Source organism: Anolis carolinensis, chromosome 2 (genome assembly GCF_035594765.1).
Source record: "Anolis carolinensis isolate JA03-04 chromosome 2, rAnoCar3.1.pri, whole genome shotgun sequence".
Classification (NCBI taxonomy): domain Eukaryota; kingdom Metazoa; phylum Chordata; class Lepidosauria; order Squamata; family Dactyloidae; genus Anolis; species Anolis carolinensis.
The window spans coordinates 117,699,070-117,726,414 of record NC_085842.1 but is presented as its reverse complement, the minus strand read 5'-3'; the positions used below and the strand labels follow the sequence as shown (position 1 = coordinate 117,726,414).

The following is a 27,345-nucleotide window of genomic DNA, read 5'->3' as shown; positions in this document are numbered from 1 at the left end:
GAGTCAGAAGGTCTGTGAGGTATGACAGAAAAACAGAGCCCATTCCCCCATGTCCCCTGTGCATGTCAGAAGGTTCAGGAGAGGGTCTCTTTCACACTATGTTATTATAAAGCTTTGATTGCACTAACTACTATGGATGCACCCCATGGAATCCTAGGGTTTGCAGTTTGGGAAGGCACAAATGTTTAGTCAAAAAAGAATTAAAAATACTTCACATAACTGAAAATCCCCAAATTATATGTAACTAGCTGTGCCCGGCCACGCGTTGCTGTGGCTAGGACTTAATTTTTCTTTTCTTTTTGTTGTGTGAATGTAGAGGCGTGGATGAGAGGTTGTGCTGTCAATTTTCGAGGTTGTGGGGCATTTAGTTTAGTTGTTTTGTCCGGTGCCGTGATTCCATTACCCTTTTATATATATAGATGGAGCCACGCAGTTAAAGTGATACTTAAGTGGAGGAGAAGAGAAAGAGTAAGGTCCCCATCACACTACACAAAGTGCTATTATTCTACTTTTCCTGCCATAGTACATTGTATGGAATCATGGAAAATGCAGTTCAGAGAGGGGCATTTAGAATGCCCTTCCAGAAAGCACTTGGAGACCCCTAAACTAGCATTCCAAAGAATGTTGAAGTGGGATGTAGTGCTTTAACTGTGTAGTTCTAGTGTCCAAAGTGGCAACCACTGAAATTGCTTCCTACTGAGTCCAACCAGATCTTGCAGATCTCTGCTAAAAACCTTCTTGTTTCTTCAACAGCTTTTAGGGAGCCAACTAATTGGGGGGGAGGGGGGGACAATATAGTGCAATCAAAAATGTGTGTGTGTGTGTGTGGGGGGGGTACATTACTGAAAGTTGCATATAAATGCAAAAGCATGGACAATACTGAGATGAAGGATATCCGGCCTAAGAATATCATAGAGCTGCACTGGAGCACCTAGAAAATGCCTACAGAACATATTTTGTCAGATGTGGATGAATGAAACTGCGGGTGCAGGGGTAATCTTTTTCTTTCCACTGGTTTTTATTTAAATGCATAGAAACACGTTTCTGAAACATCAGCAACTTCAATGCAACTTGACAAATGCTACACAACAAAAACTTCACATCACAAAAGATGAAGAGAAACAAAATCAAAATTATTTATTTTGTCAGCTTTCCCAAATAAATGCTTTCTGAAAAATGTGTGTGTGTGTACGTGTGTGTGTGTGTGGAAAGACTCAACCTTTCCATGCGTATACAACTTTACTTTCCACTGTTCAGTTTCATGTAACTCCAGAGTACCCCACAGAGATGACAGGACTCCCACATAATCTGTTTGTCATAGCAACTTAGGAAATGGACATGGGCTGCTACTACTGTCCTTATTCCTGGGCAGACCTCTGCTATCTGTAACATGATCTACAAGAGAGGAACCTGTACGGTCACAACAGCTGTGCAGTAACCAAAGACTTTCCACTATCTCATTATACGTGTGGTGGAGGATAAGAAGCAGCACTGGAGTACATGAATTGTACTCCAGTAGTTCTCTCAACTGAGAACAGGATGAGAGTGAGATTTGTCATATTATTATTTTTAGGTGAGTCCAGCCCTTTGACTTCCACCCACTGGGGAATGCTGCTGGAGAATCAGGTGCAGTGCCAAGGCCACTGTTTATGACAGCACTTCCTGCCAGCCCTTCCTGTATTAATTGTTTTTTCGTCAGAAAAACAAATCTCAAATAAATTTGTAAATAAGGGTGCAAGCATTTTCTAAGTATGAAGAGAAAGATTGTGTGCCTTCAAGTCATTCCTAACTTATGGTGAACGTAAGGTGATCCTACTACAAATTTTTCTGGGGCTGAGAGTGTATGATTTACTCAAGATCACCAATGGCTTTCCATGACTGAGCAGAAAATTTACCCTGTTCTCTAGAGAGTCATAGTTCAATGTCTCCATGTTCAAAAGTTTGGGTCTTAATCAAATAACTATCCACATATCCCATCATTGCATACAAGTTAAGAGGACCTCATTCATAGATATTTTTGCTTGCAGCTGTTGCAGCAGCTCACCTAACTGAAGTTTTGGAAATGAACAAGAAAACTTGCCTTTGTTATCTGCTGCAGCCTACTGCACCCATTTCAGTCTACCCATTCACTCTAGAAATTGTGACTTCTACTCTAAACTGAATAGGGAACATGGTTTTTGAAATAAATGCTGGAGCAAAAGAAAGCTTTTTTTAAAAAAACTGCCTTAATACAGAACTAGTAGGTGTAGTGAAACTTAGCTTTCTTCTTTCACTGATGGTTTCTATTGATGCTATTACGATCATCAGAAAGCAAGACCACAGTTGCTCACAAGTTCTCCCTACACTTATGCATATTCTGAATCTTTGTCAAAGATGTAGATTTTGTCTGGGTTTATTTCTACACATCATTTTCCTGGCTTCAGTACAGTTGACTTTTTAAAGTATCTCACTTGTAACACAGGATAAATGCTTTGCACACTCTGTTTCATGTTTAAAGCATCACTGGGAAAATGCAAACAGGAAATGTGAGATGAGAGGACACTGAGGATCACAAAGGTCTAGAAAAAACTATACGGAACAAATGCAAGTATGAATTAGTGGCACTTATTGGCTTAAACTTTAGTGACCTGGTGTTAGCTCTGATCTTTAACAGGGTTTTTCAATGGAGGTTGGTTTTAGCATCTTGGGCGCATCCTTTAAAGTTGAGACTGAAACCTAGAGAGGTTTAATCACCCCACTCACCTCAAAGCCACCAGCAATGGACAGTATGGATATATGGAATTTCCCATGGACCTAGCATTGTAGAAACAATTATTGCATAGTTGCTTGTGAGTTCTTGCAGCAATGTCAAAACACTATTACAAGGGAAAGAAAGGTCTCACAAAGCCAAAGCTGTATTGTGCAAGTAGCAGCCCACACAGGGAAATGCAAGCAAGCAGGGATAATTCTTGTCTCTATTTAACACTCACCTCCTTCCACAGATCCCATGTTAGCACCTTAACACTGACCTCCAAACACAGAAAGCATAACGTAAATATGGAGGTGAAGGTAGACTCAGTTCCTGCTGCTTTTTGTGATGGGCTTCTGAAGAGTGCCACACATTAATTCTCTGCCTGTTGCAGTGGCTCAGTTTCCCCAGGAAAGAATTGCAGCAATGTGCGGGAGAGCAATGTGCTTTGGTCAGGAACAGCTGGGGGGTGATCCTATCCCTGCCCCTCCCTCTTTCACCACACACACCCCTAAATCTGGCTGCATTTTAGGAGAGGGTGGAATTCCCAAAGTGGATATTAGGCAGCAGATCAAGAATGATTCAGGATTCCTCCCACCCAATCTAATGTCACCCCTTCTATACGGCAGGGCAGGCCCATATGCTCCTGACCAGAACCCAAGAAAGCACAAACAAGTAATTAAAGGGTCCTCTATGTTACATCACTTGGCTCTTGGGTCAAACAAATGAACTAACAAACCCACTACATTGCAAAAAAAGAGGAAAATCTGTTTGCAATTAAAAAAATAAACACTGTATAATTCAAGATATTAAGGATCCAACAGAAAGTTAACAGAATACAACACACGGGAATAAATCGCTGCTTGAAATCAATGGTTGTACAACACTTGATCATATCACTGATTCCATAGGTAGTAATAAGAAACTACATTGTGAAAACATACAGTACAGTGTTCTATTGTGAGATTAATCATCACTTTGGTTGAGGAAATGGCTAAGAAGGCAGAATTATCCCTCTCTTTTAGCATCAGTGCAGCAGACACACATCATGAAGTTAGAGGAAAACATCAGAACATCTCATTATGGATCTGATCTTCCATATCTCATCTTTTTGGCCATGCAGCATCTCAAACGTAATGGGTGTGTACTGGTTCTACAGCAACATGTAGCTGAGCCTTAGATTCAGCAGGCATACCGTATATCCTTGAGAGGCTGGGAGCACTGCTAGCCCAAGATTTCTCAGTTTTGCACTATTCATGGTTAAGATATGAAAACATCTCACATTCTTCTCTACTGTTATGGAATACAGTAGGACGGGGCTTCAATCTACAAAAGCAATGTCCTGGTATTACAGACAATTATTCTAGCTGAACTATCAACTTTTCAGCCATAGGACATTGGTTTTTCCATTTCACACAAGCAGCAATAGATATAGTAGCAGAAGCCGAGGACCACAGAATGGTGGGGAAGGATAAAGTTTGGCTTGATCTCCCCCTTGAAACTAGATTAGAGGGCTAGCGCCCCCCCCCCTAAAATGATTTGTCAAAATAGATTGCCAATACATGGCAGACACTGACCATAGAATTGCACAGGAGGACTTAGGGAATTGCTAGAGAAATATACCTCAGGTTTTTAAAAAGTTTTTTTTTACGGATTCCACTTTCATGGAGGTCTTGGGCCCTTAATCCCTGTGAAAGTGGAGGCCAATTTATTAAGGCAGCCGTCATCATTCATTCTTCCCAGAAATAACATAAGCTACCTACCATCTATCCTATACATTCTTATTTCAGAGCAGTCTATGCTGAACACATGGAAAGGTTTTGTACACACACATTGTGCTTATATGAATCTTCATATTTAGTGATGTTTCAGTGTTAATAGATAGTGAAAACAATCCTTCCCCTCTACAAGTAGCTGCAAGGAGGCAACATTTATTAACAACCTGCTTGCCAACGCTGATCACCACAATATAGTTACTAGGCAATGATACTTGGACTGTATCCATACTGCAGAATTTATATGGATACTTTCCTTCCTTTATATTCCCTTTTTAAAAATTAGACTGTAGGTCCTTGGCAAAATATCTCTTCATTGTTCCAGTTCCTTGAACAACAATGGTAGTATATAAAAAAGAAACAAAGAAACAAGACCTATAACGACATAGCAATTTAACTGCCATAGCTTCATCATAAAGAATTTTGGAATTGGTAATTTAATGACGTACATAGATTTTTGAGTTGGAGAACACTAATCCATTCCCCTGAACTAGAACATTACAGCCCTCCAGCAGAAAATTCTAAATATATCACCAAAACTATAAATCTCAAGATTCCATGTATGGTGGCATGGCAGTTAATTTTTTTTTTGCTCTGGATACACCCCTGGCTAGCAAAAACAGGAGTCTAATACGTAAATCAACATCAGTGTTTAATTATCTGCAAGGATCTACACTTTGGACACTATGCCCTTTCCTCTTTGGGAAACATCCATTCTATCAGTTCTGTCATACTCTGAGGGCACTCCAAACTTTTCAAATGAAATGTACAGTCACAAGTAAAACTCATAGGAGAAACCAGATAGACTAGAATGGCTGACTGAGCATCCTGCTTCTCCAGGACCAATAGATGCCCACAAGCAAGACATTGAAGTATTTGTCCCTCTCATCTATAATTCCTCAGAAAACTCACATTTGATGCTTGGAGCAGAAACTTTTGCTTTTGTTTGCACAGATCACAGAACCTGGGAGGGGGACAAGGTTCATAGTTTCCACAAAGAATGGCTACATACTATGGCTAGCCATATCTATGCAGCACTTTGCCTTTGTAACTTTACAACTGACACATGATTAGCTTGATTAGCAAATGCCAGGAATCACAGTTGGCCCTCCATATCCATGGATTCAACAATTCACAAATACTGTATTTCTCTCTCCCCCCCACCCAGTCCTTGTTGGATGTTGTAGATGTAACAAATAGAAGCTTTACCACAGCTTCTGAACCAAAATTTACCCTACAGTGTAATAACGTGCCACTCAGGTCTGTGAAATATGTAACAGTAACTTTACTTCAGTTCAATAGGTCGAACAGAACAACAATATATACAGTAATTTCTCTGGCTTCTTATAGAGAACAGAGAGAATAAATAGTCCTTTTAAAATAGTCTTTAAATATGCCTCATTGCCTTATAAATAATAAAGCTTCGGAGAGTCAGCAGCCATTAATTCCTTAGCTGTTACCTCTTCATTCTCTGAGGTAAAATGCCAGTTCAAACCGTTTCTCTCAGCAGCAAGCCAGAGGCAGTAGCCAATCAGAATGTTGGCTCCTGGCACACTTAGCCAATCAGCTGCTGACACATGTATTTCCAGTCAACCCATTACATCATCGTGCCTTTTACAAATCCTCACAGCCCCCCCCCCTTAAGTTCCAAAAGACAAACTTTGATTTTGCCATTTTTTTCAAGGGACACCATTATACTACACATTATATATTAAAGGACTTGAGCATCCATAGAATTTTGGCATCCTCGGGGGTCCTGGACCCGAGCCTCAGCAGACACAAGGGCCCACTATACTTAAGGGGAAGTAAAATTCATCTAAGAATAACTGAACTTATATTCATGCACCTAAAAAGTCAATATCAGTCTATACGGTCTATAGAAATCCCCAACTAATTCCCAACAAGATTGTATCATCTTGCCCAGTGGTTCTCAACCTGGGGTCCCCAGGTGTTTTTGGCCTTCAACTCTCAAATCCTTCAAGTCCTAACAGCTGGTAAACTGCCTGAGATTTCTGGGAGTTGTACAACAAAAACATATGGGGACCCCAGGTTGAGTACTGCTAGCCTAGCAAGGAATTCTAGAAAACTCAATTCTTTTTTAACATTTTGGTTGGTCTTAATAAATACCCAACATGACACAGTAGTTAGAGTGCACCAGGAATCTGTGAAATCAGGATTTTAATCCTGACTCAACCATGGAAACCCACTGGTTGACCTTGAGCAGGGAAGGGAATGGCAAATGTCCTCGGAACAAATCTTGCCAAAAAAATCCAGTTAACTATGTTTGCCATAGAGTTTTCACAAGTTGGAAGCAACGTGAAGGAAAACAACAATAAAGCCCGACTTTGTCCAATCCCACCCCACCCCCACTCTTGCATGGGCCACAGGATTACTTTTTGGAGACAGCACATATATACACAATTGATTGGTCATTAAGATCCACTGCTAAAAGGATTTAGACACATGGGGGATGCCGCAGATTCTCTCCTATGCATGACTTAAAATGAAGTTTCTTTCTTGCTTCTTTTGCTGCAGGCTAACTTATTCAGACATGTAAAAATAGGAATGAAATCCAGCAAATCTGAACACTCAGACACAAGGCATTACAACATTTTTATTGAAGGGCAAAACTATTTAAATTGAGGGGAACAATGACTAATACATAGTTATATGACTTGGAATCAACAGTCTTTGAACCCACCAACTTTTGCTTCAAATCTGAATTCTGAACAATAGCTCATGTGGATTTAGATAAGCTGGGGATTGAGTAAAAGAGCTATCAGATAATGGCTAGGCAGTAGAATCAATGCAATAGATCTTAAGTAGTTTGAATTTACATACCAAACTAGATATCACACTACACAACTACGGACTGTGGTTCTTCTTTAACTCCTATAGGTCAATCCAATGGGTCCTAAAATATGTACAGTAGTTTGGGAAAGCAATACGTCTTTGGTTGAAAATGCACAAATTTTTATTGTGTCAAGGCCCTCTTGACCACCGCAGATATCTGGGCTTTCAGATTCAGTGCCAAGTCCAGGAGGACCCCCAAACAATGGACCTATGTCTTCAGGGGGAGTGTAACCCCATCCAGCACAGGCTGGATCCCTATTCCCTGATCTGCCTTCTGACACCTCTGTCTTGTCTGCATTAAGTTTCAGTTTGTTTGCCCTCAACCAGTCCATATGGATGACAGACATGAGTTGAGGGTTAGAACAGCTTCCTTGGCTTTTGGTGAAAAAAAGTAGTAGAGTTGTGTGTCATCTGCATAATGATAGCACTGCACTTCAAAACTCCAGAAAACCTCTCCCAGCATTTTCATGTGTATGTTAAACAGCATGGGGGGAGAAAAGAGGACAATGGCCAGGGGTTCAAACAGGATTCCCCCAGCAATACCTTCTAGGTATGGCCCTCCAGGAAGGAATGGAGCCACTGTAAAACAGTGCCTCCTGGTCCCATCCTAGTAAGATGACCCAGAAGGATACCATGGTCAATGGCATTGAAAGCAACTAAGAGGTCAAAGAGAACCAACAGGACATCCTCCTCCTGTCTAGCTCTTTTTGTAGATAATCCACCAAAGTGACCAGAGCTGTCTCTGTTCCACAGCCAGGCCTGAAACCAGATTGAGATGGATCAGGATAATGTTTCATCCAGAAATCCCTGGAATTGGGAGGCAACCACATGTTCTAAAACCTTGCTCAAGGGGAGATTAGACACTGGTCGATTCATTATGGAGGAGTTCGGGGATGGCTTTTTAAAATATAGGTCTCACAACTGCCTTTTTTAGGCAAATTGGAATCTGCTTTGTTCCAAGGAGGCATTGACCACCACCCTCACCCATTCTGCCAGTCCCCCTCTGGCCTGTTTGGTCAGTCAGGAAGGGCAAGGATATAGAATACACGTGTTAGATCTCACATCTCTAAGGATCCTGTCCACGTCCTCAGGCTGCATAAATTGAAAGGTATCCAGCAACACTGGACAAGCAGGAGCCAGAGTTACATCCACTGGAACCATATCAATAACAGCATCCAAGCCGGAATGGATCTGAGCGATTTTACCTGCAAAGTCTGAGCAGGTTGTTGAATGGTGAGAATAAAATAAATGTCACTACTGCTGGAGGCTTCCAATAGAGGCTATTCACCATTTTTGCAAGAAAAAGCATGGTTCTGAGCAGTCAGGAAATCTGAAGCAGCCTTAAGGACAACATGAGGACCAAATTTTAGTTCATCTCATTGACAAATGGTACCAACTGGATATTTCAGGATACAGTTAAAAAGCACGTGTAGGGAATCAGCTAGCCTGTCTTCCTGCTCAATCTAACACTATCCTAGAGTTCGGCATATGGTTGAGACTTGTTTCCTTGCTAAATATTTATTTAATTTATTTAATTTATATACAGCTCTTCTCCCCCTGGGGGACCCCAGGGGGACTCTTTCACACACAGACACATGTGTCATAATATTTTGAAATGGCACCAAGATTTTATGTTAGTCCACGTGCCAGAAGTAATTTGTTATATTTTGTAAACAAATTGTGCTATCTATTGAAGCTACCAAAGAAGGTCCCCAAATCCTGTAATAGTTCCAAATACAGACATTTCTAAACTGTTTAGATAAGATTTTGTTGGGTCTAGGAATAGCAGTCCTTAAACAGCAGGCTGCCCAAGTAATAACAGCTCCTTAATTTACACCTGACATAGAGGATACAAGAAACAGCCAAATCACACTCTCCAGAGTGTTCTTCCATGGGCGTCCCACTTCAGCTGCTGAGACAAAATTTCCTACCAGAGTTGTACATTTTATAGTTATAATTTTAGACCATAACTCCCAAAATTCCCTGGTCACTTCCTGAGCTGTAGAGTGCAACCTTTCCACATTCTGCTTCTTATTCTGCTCTCTTACTTTCTCTCTTTCAATTTTTTTTCCTTCCTGTGTTTTAGATTTTCTGCTTGAATGAGATTGAGGAAGTAAAAAAGACAAAGAAAGAAAGGGAGGGAGGGAGGGAAAAGTTGATTTCAATGCTGTTGCCACAGTTGTACCAAAGCTCTGCTCAAAGTTCCCATAACTGTTCACCATTCCCACTCAACATTCAACACAGAGAATGGTAGCCAGAAATATTCAGAGGTGATAAGAAGGCAAATATTTAGCTCACCAGGTAACTCCAGAGATGCTGCTTTATCATTGAGAGCCAGGATGGAATTTGATTGCTGTTCATGTCAGATTGGGCTGGACTGGGATTTGGGAGGTATAGCCTATGGATGACCTCTGGTCAGCCCCCTGCTCTTAGCCTGACTTTCCCCACAGGATTATTGTGGAAAGAAAAAAAGAAAGAGAGAGATCCCTGTACAGTCAGCCCTCCACATTCATTGAGGTTAGGGGTTCAGGCCCTGTGGAAGTGGCAGAAAATGAATTTTAAAGAAACTATTTTTTACCTGAGAGAACACCTATCTCAGCTGACAGTAGGATTTCATAGGAGGATTGAGAGATTCCTACAGAAGTGTTCTCTCTAGTATGGCCCTATGTTCAACTTCCAGGAAAAGAGTGGCTTTCACCCTTCAACAGGTTCCCCTTGCTGGAGGATGCACCTATCAAAGAAGGAGTGTCTTAATTGTTCTTGTCATTGCAGAACATTGCTTTCTATTTTGATGAAGAGGAACCAGCCTTTTGTCAGAGCCTTAAAGCCTGGGTGGGGAACATTGTTGGACTACATCTTCCATCAGTCCCACCCAGGCTTTGAATGCTCCATTGCTTACAATGGAGTAGACAATGGGTAGAGGCAAGTATTGGTGGGACAATCCCATGGTTTCCCTTGAGGAAGCACCATTATACAGGAAAAATTGAGTTCTCTTGACCTCCTATGTCTGCAACTGTTCCAAATGCCAAGAGACCAAAGATCACACTAACACCATCCCTTTTGTAGGACAGAACAGGAAAGTTTCCTTTCCTTCCGGCTTTTCCATAAATTCCATGCCCCTGCCCTGCAGCTGGCATTAGACAGAAGTTGCATTACTGGCATTCTCTCTCCTTTGTCTAATAGACACACCATTCCCCCCCCCCCCCCCCCAAAAAAAAAGTTTGCACCCTTCAGCAGAAGCCAATGCTGGTCAAGTGCAGAAAAGAGTATATTTATAGCCACATATGTTAGCAAGAAAGTTATCTCAACAGACCCAGCAGCTGCCCAGACCCTTGCTGGAATGCACACACTGTACATAGAGCAGATATACATACAATTTCCAGACAGGAACAGTTTAGATTCCTCTCTAGACTGTTGCTTCACTTCATGGTGGGAGAGGTGAAAAGAAGGCAGGGGAGCAGTGCTGCAGGTGACTCCGTTTGCAGTCTACACTGAAAGGAGACTAATGAAGCTGCTTGCAACAATAAGTCCAAAATGTATAATTTATCACCTATTCTCACTGGATCCTTGGACTCTGTATATTTTTTTACTATGTTTATTTATACTCCCCTCTCTACAAGAGAGGCTCAAAGCAACTTTCTCACAGATATTTTCTTTACCAGAAAATATCTATACAAAAGTTACTGTTCATAGCTATAGACAATCACAGGACACTACTCTCTTTCAAAGGCCATAGCCCCAACTGTGTGGCATTTGCAAAAGAGCCTCTACTAAGCAGGCCACATCTGAACTATGGGAGGGCTCCTAACTACAGTGCATTAGCAGTGCTCCTAACTTTATGCATTAGCATGCTAGGTTGTGGAGTAGATGGGACAGTCCCTGACTCTTCAATAGCTTACAACTGGGTAGATGTAGGTGGAAGTGGGGCAATCTATTCTTTTCCACTGGGGAAGCTGTGTGGAGGAGAAACAAGGCCTTTCAACCTTACTCTACAGTGCAGTGATGAGAATCCACTGCCTGTCCACAGTACAAGCGCATTTGTCTCCACACTGATTCAGTTTGAAAGTCTACAAGCAGCATTCTGCTGCAGCCTGTATGGGCGCTCCTATTTACATTGGGAGCAATTAAGTAACCCCCAGACTTTTGGTCTATAATTTGTGCATCACAATATTTGAATGTGGCCAGAACTCATTGTGTGTCTTTGTTCCTCCCAGGCCAGACAAACAAATGTGAATTGAGCTGCAATATTTGGAGACAGAGACAAGCCAGAGTCCCCACTCCTGCCAGCTACCACTGTCATATGTGCAAAAACATGCACATGAAAGCTGATAAAACTACACACAAGACACCGGCCCCAAGCAAAGCATTGTGAGCGAGCCTTCAAGATGCCCCTCCAAGCAATGCTCTAGAAGTCCTAGTTCAATGCTGTCAATGTTCTGTTCAGGCTGGCTTTCCCCCAAGTGCCTTAACAGTGAGAAGGCTCTGCTGGTGCAGGGCCCATAAAGGCGGTGAAGAGACTGGAGGGGAACAACAAGGGGCTCTGCTTCTTGTGTGTGAAGCTTCAAGTCACCCTTTCACTCCATGCATTTAATAGGGTTTTCTTAGCCAGAGGGCCCCCTCCCCCAGGTGGCACAATGGGTTAAACCCTTGTGCCAGCAGGACTGCTGACCAAAAGATTGGCCAGTTGGAATCTGGGTAGTGGGGTGAGCTCCTGTCTGTCAGCTCCAGCTTCCCTTGTGAGGACACGAGAGAAGCCTCCTACAGGATGGTAAAACATCCGGGCATCCCCTGGGCAACATTCTTGCAAATGGCTAATTCTCTCACACCAGAAGCAACTTGCAGTTTCTCAAGTTGCTCCTGACATGAAAAAAGCCTGTCTGTGGCATCCCCCATGCATCTAGATTAGGCATGGACAAACTTCGGCCCTCCAGGTGTTTTGGACTTCAATTCCCACAAACTCAGAGCTGGTTTAAAATACAGCCTACCACAGCATCTGATTTTTCTTGATGGATCCAAATACAAACCAGGGCTGGGCCTGCTTCGCTTTCAAGATTAGCCAGGATCTGATTCTTTTAGTATCACACAGAAATCCTGTCTAACTCACCAGCAGTTAACAGATTCATTTGAACACTTCAGACTTTCCCAAAACACACAGTGGGTGCCTTGCTCACTATATTTCAACCCTATCACTCCTCATTCTCAGATCTGCTGGCAAAACACCTCCCCCCAACATGTACACATGCCCCCCCCTTTACATTAGAGCAGGCATGGGAAAACTTAGGCTCTCCCTACAGGTGTTTGGGATTTCAACTCCTGCCCTTCCGAACAGCCTCAGGCCCTTAAGCGGCTTAAGCGTCTGAGGGGAAAAAGGAAGGGGTCTGAGGCTGTTAGGAAGGGCAGGAGTTGAAGTCCAAAATACCTGGAGGGAGGGCCCAACTTGGCCCAGGCCTGCATTGCAGGGCTGGCATCCAATGTCCTTGTTCATTTCCAAATGAGGCTCAGGTGCACCTTGTTGTTGGTGGGCCTGGCCAATGGAAAGAAATAGGGTAACACGAGTGGGCCATTCTCTGCCCCCTGAAGCCTTTCTTCCGCCCCTGATGCTGCTGCTGCTGCCTGGTGACAATGACAGGGGAGGGAGCCAAGGCGGCTCTTTCCGCGCAATCGGGCGGCTGCGCCCACCCTCCTCCTCGCAGGTCGACACAAAGCCCGTTCGGGCCCTGACATTCTGGGTGCGCCTGGGAGGGGGGGGGGGGGGAAAGATCGACCCACGCAGATGCACTCCTAGACCCGCGCGCTCTCTTTCAGTCACAAAGCCTAGCACACCCGAAGAACTACCGTGTGTGTGTCCCTTCTTCTTCTTTTTATGTTATGACTATTTCCCATCGACTGCGCTTGGCATTCCTGCTAACGCTTCCTTTGTGTCCCGCCGCCCACTTGGCCCCCGGGCATAAAGCGCGCCTCTTCCTCCTCCTCTGCCCGCCCGCCCGCCCGCCACACAGGGACTCCGCACTCACAGGCGCGACAGGTGTGTGTATGGATTTATGTGTGTGTGTGTGTGTACATTATACAGTAACTGTATATACGTGTGTGTAATATATATAATATATCTACACATACTATATGTGTGTGCCTGTGTTGCTGTGTATATATGTGTATACATAAGTATATATCTACATATACATATGTGTGTGCAAATAATATACACATATACTATGTGTGTGTGCTCGTGTGTATATGTGTGTATATATGCATGCACATATACGTATATATCTACATATATACATGTGTGTGCACATAATACACACACATACTGTATGTGTGTATATACGTTTAATATATGCATACATATATACATATATCTATCTACATATACATGTATACGTGCGTGCATATAATTTATATATATACACATACTGTATATACGTGTGTACGTGTGCTCATGTCTATATGTGTATGTATATACGCATATATCTACATATACATATATGTGTGTGCATATAATATATACGTACATACAAAAACGTGGTTATGGGACCAGGCATTTGAGCATGAGTAGCAGCAAAATGAGATAAGAATATATGACCTACTGACAGACCCCACATGAACATGGAAAGCGCCTTAAATGTATATTTAAATGTATAATTATGTATATTTTAATGGATATTCTTAATTTTATTGTAATTTTTAATCTTGATGGATTTTTAAATTTGATGACAACTGTTTTTAATGTGTATGGTTATACTGTAAGCCGCCCTGAGTCCCCTGATGGGTGAGAAGGGCGGGGTAGAAGTGATGTAATAAATAATAAATAAATAAATAAATATATATGTGTGTATATCCATACATACATATCTACATATAAATATATACGGGTGTGCATATAATATATATACACACATAGTATACATGTGTGTATGCATACATACACGTACGTATGCATCTACATATACACACACACATATATCCACATACACACACCCCTATACAATTTCCTCGTCCCTTTTTCTCAGCTGCTTGGCGTTGTTCCACAACCGACTCGCCCCAAAACAAGGCCCCTGGCGCTTTAAGACCACCACATAAAACCAGCATATATTTATGCGTGGCGTGTGCCTTCCAGTCGTTGAACGCTTTGCCCCATCCGGGTTTTTTTTTTTTAAGCAAACAATACACAGAGGTGCTTTTGCCGGTTCTTCCCTCTGAAGTGTAGGGTCTTTGTTAGCGGCCTCCCATCCAGGTCTTAACCAGGGCCGGCCCTGCTTAGCCTCCAAGATCTCGCGGCGCAAGGGTCACGATCCCCGCACCTGGCTGCAAACGGAGGAGGGTGGATCCAGCGCGGGCTCGGCCGGCTGCTGTGCTTACCGCTGAGTCGGTGGTCCATGGTCCGGGCTGAGAGGGGTCTCCCTGCGGCCGCTCCTGGCCAGGCGCTCCTTCGAGCAGCAGCAGCAGCGCCACCAGCAGCAGCCCTTCCCGCGGCTCCCCAGCAGCACGCCACCGGCGCTCCCTCCTTCCCTCCGCCGGGGCGCCCCAGGGTCCTAGCGCCCCTCCTGCTCCAGGCGCCCAGCCAAGCTGCGCGGGGGCAGCGACACAGGCCTCCCGCCCCGCCCTTCCGGATCAGGTGCGGCCGGCTTTGCTCTCTCTCTCTCTCTCTCTCTCTCTCTCTCGCCGCCCCGCCCACTCCGGCCACCGGGGCTGCCGCTTCTACACCGTGGAAGGAGCGCCGGTTAGCACCACTTTCATTGCCATGGCTCAAAGTTCTGCCATCCTGGGAGCTGTAGTTTGAGAAGATGAAGATTTCACCTCACTTTCGGTCCCTGTGATCATTAGATTTTGTTGTGGAAACAAGGATTCGTGACAAGACCACTTGATGAACCAACCTGGGCACAACATATTACAGTAGAGTCTCACTTATCCAACATAAACGGGCCGGCAGAACGTTGGATAAGCGAATATGTTTGATAATAAAGAGAGATCAAGACAAAGCCTATTAAACATCAAAATAGGTTATGATTTTACAAATTAAGCACCAAAACATCACGTTAGACAACAAATTTGACAGAAAAAGTAGTTCATTACACATTAATGCTATTTAGTAATTACTGTATTTACAAATTTAGCACCAAAATATCACAATGCATTGAAAACATTGACTACAAAAATGCGTTGGATAATCCAGAATGTTGGATAAGCAAGACTCTACTGTATTTGAGAACACGAAAATGCTGGACCACTGATAACAACCACCAGGTCAGGCTGCACAGAGAAGCCACAGAAATCCACAAGCATGTGGACCATTCCAACAGAAAGGAGGAAACCATGAAAATGAACAAAATCTGGCTACCAGTATTTTTTTTAAAAAAAACCCATCTAAAACCAGGACAGTAAATAAAGAACAACATTTTAAAAACGGAGGAATTCCTGGCATGAAACAATCAGAGCCAGCTAACACCTCCCAACTAAAGATTCCCCCAGGCAGGAAGCAGCCAGACCTTGAAACTGAAAGGCTATTCAATGCTAATCAAGGTGGCCAATTGCAACATTCACATATGCCTCCAACAGAGAAAGAGTTATTTCTCCCGCCCTGGAAATTATTCCACAGATATATAAACCCCAAGTACCCAGTTACCTCACAACCTCTGATGATGCCTGCCTGCCACAGATGTGGGTGAAACATCAGGAAAGAATGCTTCTGGAACATATTCATACAGCCCGGAAAACTCACAGCAACCCAGTGATTCTGGTCATGAAAGCCTTCAACAACATATTTATGATAACACTTCAGTGGAGAGTTACCCCATGATAACTCTTTCAGGGATAGATTTCTCTCACTTCCTGTTGTCTCACCCCGTTCTGAACTAGTAGTCGTTTGTAAGTTAGACTGTGTAGTACATTCTCAATTCTACAAGGAGAAAGGACAGAGGGAACTGCCAGCCTCCAAATTCCCTCTAGTTTTGCAAAGAAGAGTAAGTCACAACTGGTTTTCACCAGCTTCCTTCCCTCCGTTCTTAATGAGGTGAAAACGAATCCTCTGAGGACACTTGCACACTACTTTATCTGCCATGGCTATATGCTATGGGGTCCTGGGAGCTGTAGTTTGTCAAGGTCTTTGGCCCTTTCTGCCAATGAGTTCAAGTGCCTCACCAGAATACAACATCCAGGATTGCTAGCACTGAGCCATAGCAGTTGAAGTGGCATCACACTATGCTGAAGCGGCTGAAGTGTCTGCCGCTATCCTTTAACTCAGGCCACTGATGTTGGAGATAGCAACCTGCTCAAACCTCATCTTTTTAATGTTTTGTCTGTTTATAATGTGTTGGTTTATTTCCTGAAGTATGTCTTCTTTGGTTTGCAGTTTTCTTAGCTCTATGTACTTAAAGCAGTGACTGTTCAGTGATGGTTTAGAATGCAGTTTAGAAGGACGACAGTTAGGAATGATAGTTGAGGCTTGAATCTGTTTTGAGTATAGAAGATAGTGTTAGAAGTTAGAAGTCAGTTGAGGCTTGTGTTCCTTGGAAGTAGCCTGTTATTAAAGAGCAATACAGTTTTGAAGAGACTGTTAAAGACTATGAGTTAAAGATACAAACTGAAACATTTTTAAACCTTAGCCTGACAAGAAATGTACCTCTATATTTAAATACATGAAGTTGTGAGTAAAACAAACATGTTATTTTAAAAAAAAATCTATTTCAATCTTTGACTGCTGAGAGCATGGAATAGAAACAAGACATTTATGCACCCAGTGATATTTCATTACCCAATAAATTAAAGAAACATTTCTGAAACTCTGCTACCCAATAGGTTATGATACTAATAGGTCATAATCCCCAATAGGTTAAGATCCTAACAGTCATAATCCAATAGTCCAATAAGTGAATGGGTCGGTGTTCCCATACTGTGAGTCTCAGCTAGAGCAGGCCCACCAAATGAAGGGGTTTTGTGTCTGTGAAGATGAGTTGATAGGTGACTTCAAGTCATTTTCGACTATGGCAGTCCCAGGGCCAGCCTGGTGCCTGGTGCGAGAGTTGGACTAGGACTCTGCAGGGTAGGATGTGAATCCCAGCTTAGCCATGAAAACTCCCTGACAGACCTTGAGCAATTAACACACTCTCAGCCTCTCAGTAAAGCAGCATCAAACCACTTCTGAGTCAATCTTGCCAAGAAAATCCAATAAAAGGTCCACAATAGATCAGAAACAACTTGAAGGCACAGTACATATAATGCAGTCTGTCTGTCACAAGGTTTTCTTCACAAGATTTGCTCAAGGGTGCCTCCCTCTGAGCTGAGAGAGTGTGACTTGGCTGAGGCAACCTAGTTGGTTTAAATGATGCAAGATACTTCATTTCGGCAGAAAAAATTGAAATCAAGGATTCAGAATGGGGAACGCCTGGCTTGACAGCAGTGTGTGCGAAAAAGACCTTGGAGTCCTCGTGGACAACAAGTTAAACATGAGCCAACAATGTGATGCAGCAACTAAAAAAGCCAACGGGATTCTGGCCTGCATCAATAGGGGTATAGCATCTAGATCCAGGGAAGTCATGCTCCCCCTCTGTTCTGCCTTGGTCAGACCACACCTGGAATACTGCGTCCAATTCTGGGCACCACAGTTGAAGGGAGATGTTGACAAGCTGGAAAGCGTCCAGAGGAGGGCGACTAAAATGATTAAGGGTCTGGAGAACAAGCCCTATGAGGAGCGGCTTAAAGAGCTTGGCATGTTTAGCCTGCAGAAGAGAAGGCTGAGAGGAGACATGATAGCCATGTACAAATACGTGAAGGGAAGTCATAGGGAGGAGGGAGCAAGCTTGTTTTCTGCTGCCCTGCAGACTAGGACACAGAACAATGGCTTCAAACTACAGGAAAGGAGATTCCACCTGAATATCAGGAAGAACTTCCTCACTGTGAGGGCTGTTCGACAGTGAAACTCTCTCCCCCGGGCTGTGGTGGAGGCTCCTTTCTTGGAGGCTTTTAAGCAGAGGCTGGATGGCCATCTGTCGGGGGTGCTTTGAATGCGATTTCCTGCTTCTTGGCAGGGGGTTGGACTGGATGGCCCATGAGGTCTTTTCCAACTCTACTATTCTATGATTCTATGATATAGCTGCATAGGGATTAGATCCCTAGCAATTAGGGCCCTAGTCCAACACTCACACCATACTGGCTCTCAACTGTTTAGATTTAGATTCAATAGGTTAACTCTGGTTGGGTTTAAGAATTATGGCTGTGATGTTTTTACAAAGGGTGGGGAAGAAGAGGTGGAGGTGCTTCTGACATAGGCATCCAGATAACAAGTCCAACTTGGGGGTTGCACCTAGACTAGTATAACTGGAATCTTTGCTGTCCTACCCTCATTTCCATGTTCTATGGCTGTTTTCACACTGCACATTTATAGCAGTATGTTATGTACTACTATTCCTACTGACCTGGCTGCATTGTGTAGTATCCTTTAGTTAGGGAGGGGCATTTAGAGATCTCCTAGGTTAGAGCCATATCAATCAAAATAAGATCATAGCACTGTATAAAGTGAAATCACAGCTTTGGGTATGTGTGAATGGGTCTCTGTTGCTTCTGTTGCCCAGAAGTTGATGCCATAATAGAGACATACATTCGTTAAGGTGCATTTCTGGTAACTATGGGAATCTTCCTTCTGTAAATTCACATGCCACTTTTTTCTTAATGCTTCTGCATATGGAGCAACCTCTGAGATTAAGGGAGAGTATTTCCAGTCAGTACAGGATGGAAGAATGACCTTGTGTCTGTTTTTGCCACGTTTGATTACGGTTGATCTACCCACATTTTCTCACCTGGATCTCCATGAAAGAAAATCCTGAGGTGCAAAGTGGCTCTCACAAGAATAGGGCCATCTTTTCAGTTCCTTCCAATATTCAAGAAGGATGCAGTCTCACACATTACGGAGTTGAGTGTACCCAAATCAGGTGAACCAACAGACTTTGTATGTTGAGTGATGAATCATGGGGACAGAATTCCACTTAAACTAGTCCTCTCAAGCCTGCTATCTTGTTGAATGTGAATAATATTTAAAATGATGTCATGGAAAATGGAGCGAGCTTGCTTTCTGCTGCTCCAGAGACTAAGACATGGAGAAATGGGTTCAAACTATAGTACAAGTAAAGAGAATCAACCAGGAAGAGCTTCCTAATGTTTGACAGAATGGGGTTATATTGGATGGCTCTTCAAGAAAAAAGTGTGTAAAATAGATAGAAGGTCTTCATGTTTGGGCCTGAAATGGGATCCTCGTGTCCAAAAATATATAGAAAATGAGTATTCAAGTAGGAAGGGAGGCCTCTGAAGATACACAGTCCCTACTCTAAGCTTTCCTTAGCTGGGAAGAATTGGCTCAATGTCTCTTATGGTGTTGAAGGCACTTCAGTGCTCCTTATTCAGAAAATACACAATTCCATATTTTTGGAATATGATTCACAGACCACTCGGCTTGCCTCAGCCATCCCACTGTCATTATGTTCATGAGTCGTTTGCTGGCTTGTCAAATTAGCTAAATGCATTTAATGCAGTGATGCTTTTTTACTTGTGTGTTCAGCCATATTACCTCATCCCATATGAGGTTGTGATCAAGGCATCTTACTCATACGTGTATCAGAGGAGAGGAGAAGTGCAACTGTGTTTTTAAATTTTCAACATGAAACAATAATCACAATACCTTGTCTTGTTTTAGGTGAAGCAATGGTGACACCAGTACACAAAACATCTTGCACTCTGTCCTCTGTAATAAGCCGAGATATTTTGCTTGTAAAATGGAGAGAACCTACAGTCCAAAATATTTTGTCTATCTTGTGAGTCCTTGTTGTTACAACCCCCCCCCCCCCAATCCCCTGTGACTTTAAAGGATGTAGGAGATAAAGATTTTCAATAGAGCATACGTCCCCCAAAATGCAGATTCCACACAGTGGTTTTTGGGAGGGGGGTGCATCTGGCATTTAACTTTGGTGCATTTACACTGTAGAATTAATGCAATTTGATACCACCTGGGAGTTATAGTTTGGTAAGGCACCAGCACTCTGGCAGAAAAGACTAGAGACCTAGTAAAACTGCAGCTCCCATAATACCATAGCATTGAACCATGGCAGTTCAAATGTTGTAGATGCACTTTGAGACTAAAGGAAGTTGAATGAAAGTGGTTGTGATCCCTTCTTCTTTCTTTTGTTTTTCTCTACTCTAAATTCCCTAGTTTATTAAGGATTTGGAGTTGGCTTGGGGCTTCCTTTCCCCTCAGTTGAAGTGACATTATAGACCTTGCCAAGTCTGCTGCACCCCCTCCATTCAGCCTTGATAGCTGATCTTGCAAACAGAGGCATTAACAGGCAGGCTTTACCAGAAACTTAGATGATGCAGCATTAGGATCTGAGTCATTCTAGAAACATACATTCAGATTTCTTTTGGTAGTTTGGTTCCCCATTGCTGTCTGCCTTTATCTTTTCTGAGTTATGGTGATCCTAAGGTATTTTCTTGGCAAAATTTGTTCAGGGGGTTTGTCATTGCCTTTTTCTGAGAGATTGTGACTTGCCCAAGATCACACAGTGCATTTTCATGGCCAAGCAGCAATTCAAACCCTGGTCTTCAGTGTCACTGCCCATTGCCCAACATTCAAACCACTGCATCCCACTTCCATCATAGCCTCATCCAAATGCAACTAGACCCTTGTATCAAACTGCAGGGCTTTCTGCTCTTCAAGGGATCCCCTAATCTTGAGATGTTTAACTTTTGAGGAGTCTTCTTATTCCTGAGGAATCCACTGTCTGTCGTAGTGACTCAGAATCATCTAGTGATTGTATTGTCGAAGGCTTTCATAGCAGGAATCTCTGGGTTACTGTGAGTTTTTTGGGGGCTGTATGGCCATGTTCCAGTAGCATTCTCTCCTGACATTTCACCCACATCTGGGGTCAGCATCTTCAGAGGTTCTGTTGACAGTGAAGCAAGTGGATTGTATATATATTTGTGGAATGTCCAGGGTGGGAGAAAAAAATCTTGTCAGTTTTGAAGCAAGTGTGAATGTTGCAATTAGTAAGCTTGAATAGGAGGTATGAAGTTTGCAAAGTAAAAAAAAAAACCTCACAGCAACCCATCTAGTGATTCCTTGTGGTACTGCAAGCTCCTGATAGATTCAAGTTTCTTAAACGTGAATCCTTTTTTAAAAAATGGAAACAAAATAACATTGAGATAACTGTTAACACTTTTACTGGCCTTTATATATATACAGTATATAGAAAATATTATAGAATCTATACTTGCAGTGCAGTAATCCTTGAAGGTGTGAGGTTTATTCCCATTGCTTTCAATGGGCTGAGAATGGTTGCTTTTTTGTAACTATAATGCTAAAAAGTATTCAAGAATATGTCAAAAGGAAAACTCTTGAATCTGTCTTCAGATAACAAAGAATTAAGAACTGTATTACAGATGTATGGATGTTAGAATGTTTACCAAATTACTAATATTGAATTGAATATGTTGACCAAAATCTGGCCTCATCTATACTGCCACATAATGCAGTTTGAATCTGCATTACATGGTTACTGTAGACACATATAATGTAGTTTCAAATTGAATTATATGGCATTGCAGATAGGGCCTAAGACAGAGATATGGGTTGCAGCCAAAACATGCACACACAGTTGTTGGTATGGCAGAAAGAATTGTGGCTTTTAACTTCCATGACTATGGGGTAATGAATAAATTCTGAGTTTTGGTCTGGAATTTAAGAGAGTGATCAGGTGTGCTGGACATATTTTATAGGGATAGTTTCAGCACCTTGGATAGTCCTGAGCTTAGTTCCCATAAAAAGGAGCATCTTTGTCTTAGGTTTGTTAGCAGAGGTATGCCTGTATTGCAACACAACTATGTGGGATGATCCGTAATGTGTGCTGACACACAAGTTTTAAAATGATTGGTTTTTTGTATTCCTTAAGATAACCATTGTCATTGAAGTTACTTTTAGATAATTAGCACCTGTCTTGCGACTTTCAACAACACAGGAATGTTAAATGTTGTTGTTTATTTGTTTATTTAATTAATTTCCAGCCTGCTTTTCTTTTGAGAGGTGACACCAAGTGGCTACAACAAGATATAACTGAAAACCTGATAGAAATGAAAAAACAAACCACTTAAATTAGCTGTCATGTAAAAGCACACATAATTTAAACAATGTAAACTAATTTAAAAGACATACTAATAAAAAGAAAAAAGGACCAGATGCACAAGAAAGTCCTTCTGGAACATGGCCATACAGCCCAGAAAACACACAACAACCTCATCCATTCTGCCTCATCCATTAATCACCAAGTGTCTTTATTTAAATGTAAAAAGACTTTATTTTTCATTGAAGGGAGAGCTAAGAAGGGGTCAAACAAACCTCCTAAGAGAAGGACTTCCATAGCCTGGGAGAAGCCACCAAGAAGGCCCTCTTCTGTGTCCTTTCCAGGCCAGACAGTCATAATGGTGGAACAATGAGAAATCCTTGAGGATTTTCAGACTTGGGCAGGTATATATAGGTAGATACTGTTTTTGAGACTTATCCCATTTAGTTGTTTTCCATTTGCCATGGATTAATAAACCCATTTTGCGCTCTTCTATCTAGTAATCAATGAGTAAGATGGGATCAATTTGCTTCTTAAGCATCCCCGTTGATAATCATTTTCTGTCTTGGTCTGAGTACAGGAGACAGCCAGGCTGTATCGATTGACAGAAACCTTTCTGCTCCGAGTTAAAGGCCGGAAGAAGATGGTATCTGCAGTAGAGCCACACCATTGCAGTAGAACAAATGATACATGAGAGTATTCATTGGGGGATTATCAGAAAGAAGCATTCATTTATAATTCAACCTCTGCCCCTTTTACTTTGGCAATCTATAGCTGAGCTTCCAGATGAGCCAGTCATTAAAACTCCTGCATTCACAAACTCCCCAGGATTTCAGGAACCTTTATGGCAACAGCTTTCATAGGTATGTGGGAGAGAAAATTCAAAGTAGAAATTCTTACAATTTTTGACGAACAGTGCAAAAGGAGACCTATATCTGTTCAGCCATCAGTCTACTTGTAGAAACAATACCCCATAGTAACACATTCAATTTAATGTATTGATTCTAGAGCAGGAGCCAGCAATTTTGGTTTGGACAAACCTCAGGAACCCTCTGAGGACTGAATGGATTACTCCCACCAAAAATATTAGTTGGGAAAGAAAAATGGGCTGTGCCCAGAAAATGGGCTTTGAAAAGAATTGACATTTTTATGTGAGAGACCTTGCAATCTATGAAAAAAGTGAATTGTCTTTCCTGAAGGCTTCCTGAAAATGTTCAAAAGTCAAGTCACTTTTTTTGGCATGGAAAATGATGGTCCAGAAAATCTGGATAGGTCAACGTTTATAAAAAGTGTTAATACCACATGGTAGCCTCAGGAACATACTGTACCCACCCCTAGGGCCTAGGTCCATTAAGATCAATTGGACAGGGACTCTAGGCTGGGTCTTCTTTGCATTTTATGTAAAATTTAAGCTTTCTGAACACTTACTTGGGATTTAAATCTCATTATCATTGTAAATGTTTTTTTCTTTTGTTAAAAAATCAGGCAACAAAATTTTCCATTATTGTTCATGCTAAATCTTCCTTTCCCCCTAACTTTTAGCAACATTAATATTGGACGGATGGTGAAGGAGGGCTGGAAAAACACAGAATGTCAGTGTCAGGTTGCAACCCAGTATGTCTACAGCAAGCAATGCAATAAAGCTTGAACTGGGAAGGAATGGGATTCTAAGTACTTTAGCCAATTCTGTTGCCATGTATGCCTGCCTGCAATAGGCAAGATAAACAGCAGCTGCATCCAGAATCCCTGAATGAGCATCAGATACATTTGTTCCCCACAACATGCTACAAAATAACATAGATCTCCATATTTGAGTACTAACATGGAAATCATAACAAAGGTGGAGGCTTGATGAAACAAAAATTAATCTCAGATAAATTTTGGAAAAAGTTTTGAGTCATCTCTAGAAGGTTCAAATGAGTGTTTTTGTTTACTCATGAAAGGCTTATATGATGTGGTTATTTCATTTCACATATGCATTTTTCTTAGCTTTGAATAAAATGTTTTGATGCAATATATTGTAATAAATATACCTGACTTTCCGTATGTCTGCCTCAGACACCAGATTTTCTGTTGAAGAAATAATCCCCCAGAACATTTCAACTTTGTTAAGTGAGGTATAGTTATAATTCATTTCCTGAAAATATTGTGATTTCATTACTCCCTATCAAGTAGGTAATGCTATGCAATCCACTTGGCCAATGTTTAGAGTTCCTTTTTCATCACACAACAGTATGATTCCACTCATGGCAACATCCTCTAGTATCTTGGATTTTGCTGTTTAAGAAGCAGTACTTAAAATGATCAGCCATAGAGCACTTCTATATTTGTATTGTTTCTTGAGTGTTTGGTTAAAATCTTCCCTATTAATTCTGAAGAGGAAAACATGCCAAACAAGAGAAAGAGCTGAGGCAATATACAATTTTTGTTCAAACAATGTATTAGATAAGAAAACTTTTTTAAGAAAGCAGAACAAACCTACAATTTCCCACAGAGATAAAGACATTCCATATACATTTCTTCAGTTAAAAGGCTATCATATTGGTTTTATCTGATATTGGGGGCATCACTAATTGCCATGAGGCCATTGAAATCCATACTAAGTAAACATGAGTAAGATGTTCCAGCACATGACAATATTTGTCCAAGCTCTTTTCCTTTTCAACCTAAATCCACTTCTTTAGAAAAGACATGGGTGCTACAAAAACCTTTATAGCTCAGATGCAATGCCTCCAATATTACATTTGCCTGGTATAGTTTAATCTCTTCTTAACAACAAGAGACAATGTTTATTTAAAAGACACAGTAGAAAGAGAGAGAAAGACAGAGAGTTATGTCTGTTTCCTTTGGAAATGCGACAGGGATGTTGGCTATTTCTAGCTACATCTAAACATAAAAAAAAATAGTGTTGACCTTCAGTTTGCAAGATTAAGGTCTCCCATGGCAGTGCTTACTGGTTTAATTGGCTGATTCTCCCATTCATTTGCCAATGGGAGGGTGAAGCTGGAGAAGTGAAAAGAAGACAATTTTTTTGAAGTAGGCGCAATACTGGATGGTCTTTCTAGGCAATAGCCAGGCTGTGCACATTCCATGAACATGCGCAAGTTGAGAAAATATATAGAATTTGGTACTTATGAGAACACAGTCTGGTAGGTGTCAAGGAGAACTGGAGTGAGGGGCAAGCCGCATACTTCCGAAACTAGAAGGAAGCAAGCCAACTCATTTACTCTGTGTTCATGGAGGAATGGTCTATCAAGTAGACCTTAGCAGTCTTACAAAATTCAGCTTCAATGCACAGAGGGAGCCCTGTTTGATTACTAGGTATTGCAGACAAACCATGGAGGTGATCAACACCACCAAATGTATTTCATGAACTTCCAAAGGCATCTAGATGATTGCAGTAGGAAACCAAGAGGATTCTTCTTCTATTCCTATATGCAAACATGTTTAATACATACAATTCTTACAATTATTTTTCCTTCTTGGTGTAGAATATATTGCATTCTTGGTGTAGAATGAAGCAGCACAATGTGTACATAACCCTGGATATGGCTAAGGCAGAGTAATGGGAGTCAAGCAGTGGAAAAACATGTAGGAACAAGAGGCTGGATGAGATAACTCCCTAGCTTGATCCAGCAAAAAACTTCTGGTGGCCTTACACTACAGTTGGGCTTCAGAAACAAATTAGTTCTTTGTTAAGTAATGTGCCCCATTACACTGCTATTTTACCTCCCTTGGGATGGACTTGGATTTAGGAAACTGATAGACGAGATACGATAATGCCCAAGATTACCTGACATTCATATAAGAAAATGACCGTTCCATATAAAAACAGGATCCCGCCTCCTCCCCCGAGTTTAAAACTTCCCTAAATAACAGTTACATTTTTAAAAAATGAATAAAAGAAACAAAGGGCATAAAAATATTCATGAGATTTCAGTTCGCTCTACAGGCTTCCGAAGAGAGCAGCCATGGGTTCTACTGTACAACAAAAAGAGTTATACAGCATTTCAATATAGAGATCTTTCTATATATATATAGATATATATTACATATAACTATATATATGTATATATTTATAGGTATGTATACATATATATGTATATATATATCTTTATTTATAAAGCACTGTGTCTAAAATAGCCGTGCCTGCTTCTTCAGCTCATTCCTCTTCCACAAGGCCAGGCGATCAAATTCGGCAATGGTCATGCCAAACACCTGGTAAAATTCCTCCGGTGACAGGTGGCGCTGGAGAGAGAAGAAGAAGAGAGGCTTTATACTACACATGCATAGCTAATGCACAAGTGTGATGCTATGCCCATCCTTGCAGGAAATGCTGGAGCAATTGGGAGGGCATCTAATTTATGCTACCACATCATTGTGTTTTTATCACTGGCTCTTCCACTATTCATTTAGCAAGAACATATTGGAAGAACAAATGGTTGTTGGGAACCACTGCATGTTCACATAGAAGAGAGAAGGATCTGAACCAGTTACAGTTGGCTACCTACCATGATGGGCAGTTGACTATTTAGCATGTAATGTATTTATGTGGTACCACAACTGTTGGTATTCCAGTGAGCTTGTATGAAATAAGTGTGAGCTGATATATAATGCCTGCAGCACTGGGTTGTGAAGCTGGAAGTCTCTTGTTCAAAGCTTGATTCTGCTCTTTGTACACTGATTAAGGCCCCTTCTACACAGCTTTATAAAATCCACAATATCTGCTTTGAACTGAATTATATGGCAGTGTAGACTAAGGGCCCTTCCACACAGCCACAAAATCCAAAATATCAAGGCAGAAAATCCCACAATATCTGCTTTGAACTGGCTTATCTGAGTCCACACTGCCATATATTCCAGTTCAAATCAGATAATGTGGATTTTCTGC

General features: G+C 41.7%; 2 protein-coding genes across 14 annotated transcripts in view; both read right to left on the bottom strand.

The window, feature by feature from the left end:
• afap1l1 (actin filament associated protein 1 like 1) overlaps positions 1–15,140 on the bottom strand; it is an 87,451-nt gene extending 72,311 nt beyond the window's left edge. For 2 of the 3 annotated variants that reach the window (XM_062970448.1, XM_003217357.4), the window contains exon 1: positions 14,716–15,140. In XM_062970448.1, coding sequence (XP_062826518.1) covers positions 14,716–14,734 — 19 coding nt within the window. In that variant the 5' untranslated portion in view covers positions 14,735–15,140. Of the gene's footprint in view, positions 1–2,969; positions 3,247–14,715 lie in introns of those variants that run through there. The other variant, XM_062970449.1, reaches the window with a different exon arrangement.
• A 9,731-nt stretch (positions 15,141–24,871) lies between these two features.
• Positions 24,872–27,345, bottom strand: part of ablim3 (actin binding LIM protein family member 3) — a 185,123-nt gene continuing 182,649 nt past the window's right edge. For all 11 annotated transcript variants that reach the window (XR_010002803.1, XR_010002804.1, XR_010002806.1 and 8 more), the window contains one exon: positions 24,872–26,702. Coding sequence is in view for 1 of the 11 variants with exons in the window: in XM_062970447.1 (XP_062826517.1) it covers positions 26,589–26,702 (114 nt within the window). In the remaining 10 variants the exon portion in view is untranslated. The remainder of the gene's footprint in view (positions 26,703–27,345) is intronic.